Source organism: Mytilus californianus, unplaced genomic scaffold (genome assembly GCF_021869535.1).
Source record: "Mytilus californianus isolate M0D057914Y unplaced genomic scaffold, xbMytCali1.0.p SCAF_9, whole genome shotgun sequence".
Lineage (NCBI taxonomy): Eukaryota > Metazoa > Mollusca > Bivalvia > Mytilida > Mytilidae > Mytilus > Mytilus californianus.
The window spans coordinates 6,906,495-6,914,331 of record NW_026262745.1 but is presented as its reverse complement, the minus strand read 5'-3'; the positions used below and the strand labels follow the sequence as shown (position 1 = coordinate 6,914,331).

At 31.2% G+C, this 7,837-nt stretch overlaps 1 protein-coding gene across 2 annotated transcripts; it reads right to left on the bottom strand.

Annotated features, from left to right (window-relative positions):
- Positions 1–987: 987 nt before the first annotated feature.
- Positions 988–7,436, bottom strand: LOC127714975 (gem-associated protein 8-like). 2 transcript variants are annotated; one of them, XM_052221005.1, is made up of 4 exons: positions 7,364–7,436; positions 3,186–3,864; positions 2,458–2,511; positions 988–1,221 (listed from the first exon to the last, which is right to left on the bottom strand). In XM_052221005.1, the coding sequence occupies exons 2-4, from the start codon at positions 3,847–3,849 to the stop codon at positions 1,019–1,021; spliced, it is 921 nt and encodes a 306-aa protein (XP_052076965.1). In that variant the 5' UTR covers positions 3,850–3,864; positions 7,364–7,436; the 3' UTR covers positions 988–1,018. The 2 variants fall into 2 exon arrangements, with proteins under 2 accessions (XP_052076965.1, XP_052076966.1); XM_052221006.1 differs by lacking the exon at positions 7,364–7,436 and adding an exon at positions 6,052–6,111.
- Positions 7,437–7,837: the final 401 nt, after the last annotated feature.

Sequence of the window (7,837 nt, the reverse complement as noted above, 5' to 3'; positions counted from 1 at the left end):
AATAGCACAATAATGTTGAAAGTGGCATAAAACACCAATTTATCAATCAATCAATCAACCAAAGATATGTCCTTATAAAATATGTCAGGATCCAAATCCTCACAAGTTAAGAAAATTTGTAAATAAAATAAACATGGTCTGTTCAGTCCTGCCATGAATACCAAATTCCCCATCTTCGCTAGCAAAGGGTTAGGATCCAGTCCCCTCCTCTACACCCTTGGCGGATTAAGATAGAATTTCGGAGACATGAGGTAATGATTTCTATTGGTCGCAGTTGTAACTGGCTGCATCCAGTAAAAAAAGCACCTTTAAGATGATCATGCGTTAATGTAGAAAATATAAATAAACAATTGCCATGTGCTGATTGAGCAACAAGTCTTTACCCCCAAAACGTAGAACAATATTTGGTGACAATTTTAAAGTTCTTAATAAACTAATTAAAGTTCCTGGGTATGTTTCTCGTGCAAATGTTGGAATGTCAACATATATTTTAAGTTCCTGCTTCATGAAATTTGTAGACACTAGACACCATCATTTTTACACCTACACACTGAAGAGAGTTCAAGAGCTGCCATTGGTCAAGAATGATGATGTTGGAATGGGCGTTACTTCTTTGTACCGGTAGATGGCGCAGCATTGTAACCACAAATGTTGGCTTAATCTGCTAAGGGTGGTGAGTAGGGGAATGGATTGTAACCCTTGGCTAGCAAGATGCAAATTCTCTAAATGACAGAATAACATTTTAAGATATAGGAAACAATACCCACGGTTGATGCTTAGATTCCTGACATGGGACACATCATATCAGACCAGGATTACTTATCTCAACCTGTATAATTTCCCTAATGAAAACTTTCATTTGAAAACAGACCATAAATACTGACCTTCTGTAATACTATTATCAATTATACTACAAATATTCATAGCAGTAGTTAAACTGACACAAAATGCATCATGAAAACATGTTGCTTTCATTAAAAGAAAATATAGAAAATAATAACTTTATTGCTGCAAATCCTTATCTAAATACAATTTTGAGTGGCATATTAGGCCAACAAGGTGGTTGCTTAATGTCTACATTCCTATCGTAAGTCATTTGGAGGGCTGTTTCCATTCCATGTATCATGGCAGCTCCTTTACCGTACAGCTGTGTCATCTCTGAGGTTCTACGTATACCAGGTCTCTCTTTTGGTGCTTCACTTGTAGGTATTTTCTTACTGGCTACAATTAAAATTTGAAACTTGTTTATGTTAATATTGAAAGATAAAAGACTAATAGGTATTGATAAAAAGATAAAGTGAAGTATTTATGGATTACAATCACATTACTTTTATTTTTACAATACTTTTTTTGTTAATTATTTGATCTTTTCAGTTCAATTTTGTTACCAATCTTCTTGATAGTAGATGTTTTTCTGAATATTTTTTGTTTTTGTAAGTTTACTATGTTTACATGTGTGGCTATTTGAATACTACAATTAGAGTAGACTGACACTGTTTATACAAGCTTCAAACTGAGTATATATAGGGTAATGAACTTCAATAGTTTGTCTGTTCTATTAGTTGATTCATGTTTTTTCTTAATTATTTGTATGAAACACATTCAGTCTGCACCAAAAATTTTTCTAACTACTAGTCCAAAGAACAATATTACGATATTTTTCTTGACTGTCTAAACAAAACTTTGCAAATACCTACTAGCCAGAAAATAAAGTTTCACTAGTCTGGGGCATCATGCTAGTGGCTAATATTGCAGACTGCACATTAGGATAAAATTTAATATTTAGCAGCATTTTCAGAATTTTAAAATATTTCATCTTATTTTAAACATACCCTTCAGAAATGCATGAAAATTATTAGGACTTAATTTGTAAGCAAAGAATTTGTTTTGTCAAGAAAAATCTCTAGTAAAATGTGTTTATTTAAAAGAAAGATGATTTTACTGCAAATAACAAGTTTTTCATTTTTATCTTTAAAATAGCATGAAACAATAACCGGTGCCTGCAGTTTTCTTTTCATCCCCTTGTGTTAAATCAAAATTATCCCTCTAAATAAATTAAAGATTTTTATCAATTAAACATTGAATTTCTACAATAGTATCTTTGTAAAGCAATGAAATTTAAAATAGTAGATTTATTCTTAAATTTAAATGCCCATGCATGTATATTATATATGTGTGTGTTTTTTTCAATATTTATCTGATTTTGTTTGATTGAATTTTGTTTGCTTAACTTCCAGTCGCAAATATTTCATATATATTCATGACAAGAACAAATTAACAATGAATCCAATTGGTATGTTCTGCAAAGAAGAATAAAATGAAGGGAAAGAAATTTATGATGACCCTTGGAGTAATCAATTTACGATACATGTTTATCTGTATAAAAGAATAAAACCGTTTTGGTAATTTATTATTTCATTTCTATTTAAAAAATACTTTTTGTTTTTAAATGCTTACCTTTTCCAATATCAACTAATGATTCACCTTTACCACCACCTATTTTGCTTTCATCTGAAAAATAGTAAAAAATGCATAAATTATATATCTTACATGATCTTTCCTTACTCATAGGCCTAAATCACTTCACTGTCTTTTTCTTTTTTAGCATACCCACTTATTATTTATCATTATCTTCCAATGTAATAACACAGAATGTTTTGTATATTATTTTTCTGTTTTATTAGTACATACCTGTATATAAAACATACAATATGGATGAGAACACACAGTAAATAAGATCTTATAAAAGAAGTCAATTAGAAAATTTAGTATCTATTTTCAAAGTAAACTGATGATACATTATTATACATTGAACTTTTTTCATGGATTCAATGGGTATAGCTAAACAACTAATTTAAATGTTCAAAGATTACAAACTTTCTGGGCTTGCAATGTATATGCAAACTTTGGCAAAAACCACTAAATCAAATATCCATTAATATACAATATTTCCTCAATCCACGAAAAATTGGAACCTACGAAAATAAATGAATCAACAGTACTCTTAAAATAGACTGAAAAAATCTTAATTGGCCACAGTCAATCTATCTAAACAGTACTGAAATTGCATGTACAAATTCTTACCAAATTAATGAAAATGCTATAATTCCAGTTCTATTTAAACTACAAAATGCCATGCAGTCTGAAAATAAAAAATATTTAAACTTCTATAGGTTCATTTTTACCTCGTTCTTTTCTATGTTTTTCTGACTGTGCAAAGAAATCCACCATCTCGTCAGTTATTTCCATCTCGTATACTTCACTGCCAGTATCAGACAAGTGGGTATCGTCACATGTTGTACTTTCTTCTGAAAACGACACATTCTGCTTCTTCTTTTCTTTTGGACTTGGTGCTATTGTTTTCGACTTAGGTATTTTAAACATTGGCTGTTTAGAAGTTTTTAAGTTCTTACTTTTACGTTTTGGAATAAAACTATTAGAGTAAGGTTGAGAATGTCTTTGATAAATATGTTGTTGATTTTGTAGTAGTTTTTGTGTGACTATTCTATGAGTTTGACACCATGACATAGCATGGGCATAATGTCTCCAATAACCTTGAAACAATGGATGTAAATACCAGTCTTGTGAACTAAGGTTAGGTAACTCTGTATTATTTGGTGTATTTTGTGTCATATCTGACGTATCAGTTTCAGTTTCTGATTTTTCATTCAGTTTGAGTGTTTCCTCTTCTGTTGACATCTGTTGAAGCAGATTATCTGAAGTTAGACTGGTTAAAGAGCTTTCACTGGAGTCTGAACTTGATAAAATATCTGCCAATGAATCTGTAGCTTCCTCAGCAAGAATATCTAATTCACTGCTGGTTTTTGAACTACATGTATCTGCATCCATAGTATGAAATGAAATCTGAAAGGTAGAACAAATTAAATTGAAATTAATATTCAAATAATTCATTACATCATTTTATTGATTGATTGTTGCTTGCTTAAGTCCAGTGGCATACTATCAGGCTTAAGTCCAGTGGCATACTATCAGGCTTAAGTCCAGTGGCATACTATCAGGCTGAAGTCCAGTGGCATACTATCAGTTCCAATAATGTGACATGACCTCCTTTAAAATGTTATTCTCTAGACCTATTAATTGGTCATTGCTTTAAAATTAGTTCCATCAAATATAAATTTACCTTTTCAGCAGGTCTGTTTAAATATAAAAAGTGAACTTTAAAAATGATTCTTTTTATGATGTTATATGAAATCTATTGTGAAGTACAGCCACTGATAATAAAGTTCAGCAGGTAAGTAGTTTAAGTTTGCTTTCAGTAACTGTGAGCATTCTTAGAAATGGTCTTTTTTTAGTAACTGTTTTATTTGTAATTTTGTTCAGTGCTTTTCCTAAATTGATTTTTATTTCATACTCTTCAATGGATATTCTATTTAAGCCACAGGAGCTTCCCCAGTGAATGTCTTATTTTATTTTTTTCTATTTGGAAAATTTGGTGTTGACAGATCTTTGATTTGAACTTTTTAGACTGTGGGCCATTTAGAGTTTGGCATATTGTATAAACAGTAAACACCAGTCCTTGTTGAAGACTGTACATGTATATTGACCTTTATATATGAATAAAAGGAGATATGAGGTAGTACTTATACATCATTCATGATCAATGAGACAGCAACCTAGCAACAAAAATAACCAAGAGACATCTAGAGTTTATTTGTGTGTTTTGTTTAGTTAACAATACATTTGAACTGGTGTAACATAATTGCTTCCTCTTACAAATGTAGTTAAGGTATCCTTGAGTGGTAAAGTACAGTGAAACCTGCTCTTATGGTCACCTCTTTTATGCATAAACCTGTCTTGCCAGTTGCATGATAGTGTCTTTGTTTTGTTTACCATGCCGACTCTAAATAAAGCTTATTTATTCATTATAAACTGTAAGGTGTTATTGTTTTTTTGTAGGGTACAGGTGCCATATAGAACTCGTCAGAAAAACATGGCTATAACATTAACAGGGACTTAATATCAATATTTATATGTCCCAGGCGTAAATGGCTTTACCAAGTGTGCCAACAGACCTTGCAAGACCCTCATAGATGCACTTTCCTGTACATTTCCTAGGTCACACATCACATTACTGAAAGAACAGACTGTTTAATGATGACATTTACAAGTATTTTTCTGAGGTGAACAGGTGTAACTCAGTCATAAAAAACATAATAATAGTTCAAGAAAAATACAAGATTGTTAAAATATAAGTGTTTTCTTATTCAAAGAAAATTAATCTTAAAACTGATTGTCCTGTGGCTTTCTGTCCTACTTTGTGTGTACATTCACATTCACATTCACATTGTGACGTTGGAAATGTATGGGAAAATGCACAAATGTGCAAGTGGTTTATTGCTGAAATGACTCTGCCTGAAGCAGTTGTGTGGGTGACACATCTTGCATCGATACAAATTTCAAATCTTCACCTTACTTAAAAGTGCACTCCTCTAATGGGAGTATTATTATGTATCATCTTATGTATACATCATTACATGTAAATGTTCCAAGCAAGGATTTGTATAGTATAGTCTTGCTATACAAATCCTTGTTCCAAGTAAAACAGGTTGGGGACAAGTCAGGAAACGTGGGGTATTCCCTGTTTTCAGGGAACACCCCAGTTTTCTGGTGTTAAAAAAAAACAGTTTACAGGGACTTCCTTTTTCTATTTCAATTTAAAGCATGAAATCTACAAAAGCGCACATTTTAACTGCATCAGTAGTATTTGTCAATACTTAAAGTATTTCAGAAACAACAAAACATGAATAAATGAAGCCTTTTTTTTTCTAAAACTCAAAAACATAATAATCTTTTGTTTAGGAGTCAATTGACCAAGTTGCATGCTCCAGGTGTAACTGACCATAACTGTTTATATCCCCGAGGAACCAGTAATGACGCACCTAAGGTTGTTTTGTCTCTGCATTTAATCTACCATTTAAAAGAATTAGAAAAACGGAATGGAATAAAAGATTGGTAACTTGTTATTATATTTCAATCATTAAACAGTTGATATTTGAAACAGTAATAGCAATAAAATTCATGTTTGCTAACATTACAAACGGACTGCCAACTAATGATGGGTACCAGTAATGACGCACTGCAAACAAACCAGTAAAAACCACTTGCACGTAACTGATAATCAAAAAATTGCTTCAATCCGGATTCTTTAAAATTAAAACTGTTCAACAGATTCAATTTTATTAACAACTTTTGATATTTTCATTCACTTTAATGATCATGATGATTGTAACACCAAATTTTTAATCAATTTAAATGTAACCTATATTTTGGTATATAATTGTTCAAAATTTATGAAAGTGATATACATATTGCATATATTTGAAAATAAAAAGTAATTGCATTCATAAAACAACATTGACAATAATACATTTATCAATGTATACTTCGTGCATTGAATGAAAAAAAAATCGATAAACCATAGAAAATTATATAAGCGACGACCATTTGTTCTACAGTGATTCCTGCTTAAATGGAAAACCATGTCACATGACAGTCACATGATTTGAAAAACACAAAATGGGGAAGCATACGGTTACATACTTTTCTTGACCAAAGTGGAGATAGGACTGATAATCTTTCGGGGAAGGGTAGAATTTTTTTGACCTTAATAAAATGGCGGAAATTGCATTGTCTTTAATATTTTAAGCAATAATAACATTTCTGGGCAGAGTTTTAGGCATCTTTGTTGTAGTCAGATGACCTTCAACATCATGTTATGAACACAAAATGTTGATGACGTCACGTCTTTTGTTTAGAAATATAAAATCGTTAACCAAATCGGTGCATCATTTCTGGTCCGCGTTAAAATAGGTACCAAGACGATATTCACTTCTATTGAAAATTTCTATTCATTGAATTTAAATGCCCAAGTGATTAACTGAACTTATCTTTTTGTCATCTCATAATTGATGATCAAGGTATGAATTGGTGAACAAAGGAATTGTTTTGTTGTGAGTTGAGCATCAAGTAAGACTTGAAATTAGCTTGATTTTTGAACTAATAAAAACACTTGCTATCATAAAGCATTGTTATCACATGTAGAATGTGCGCTTTTGTAGATTTCATACAATAAATTGATAGGAAAAAAGAAGTCCCAATACCATACTGGGGTTTTTTAACACCAGAAAACTGGTGTGTACCCTGAAAACAGGAAATACCCCACTTTTCCTGACTTGAGCCCAACCTGTAAAACACTTAAACAGTCAAACAAACATATCTATCAAATTTTTACTTTTAGCTTTCTTTACTGACTGAAGCAATCGTAACTTGTAAGTCTTTTATAAAATTTAATTTTATGGTTGATTTTCATATACAATAAAGGCATATTAAGTTAACTAATTACCTTTTGGTTTCCTAAAAAATAAAAATAATTATCAAATCATTGTAGTATTGCTGCTTAATAATCCCATCTCTCATTACTGTGTTTAAAACGCATTGCTGACAAAATTGTTTTATAAATATAAAAAAGCAAAATCGTAAACGGAATATATTTAATTTCCGGTTTTCGTGATTAAAAGTTCGAAGAAAAAAATATTTGAGAACACAATAACAGCTGAACTTGTCATTAGTTACTGTTGAAGCTAAACAATCAAATTTACAAATACGAATACAAATACAAATATTTTTATTGGCACAAACTCATTAACAATAAATGGTTATAAGACCTATTGCATAGATATAAGGCGGAAGATGTGGTATGAGTGCCAATGAGACAACTCTCCATCCAAGTCATCACGATTCACGAGTTAATTTTTTTATCAATCAGAAAATATAAAAAAAAAATCTGTAGAAAAACGGATCACGATAGCGAAAATGC

Bases quoted from the DNA above. Each gene is read 5' to 3' on its own strand.
- LOC127714975 (XM_052221005.1), bottom strand. From the start codon at position 3,849: ATGGATGCAGATACATGTAGTTCAAAAACCAGCAGTGAATTAGATATT. The intron at 2,512-3,185 runs GTAAAAATGAAC...ACTATTTTTCAG, and splicing joins AAAACATAGAAAAGAACGAG to ATGAAAGCAAAATAGGTGGT. The intron at 1,222-2,457 runs GTAAGCATTTAA...TTTTAATTGTAG, and splicing joins ATTAGTTGATATTGGAAAAG to CCAGTAAGAAAATACCTACA.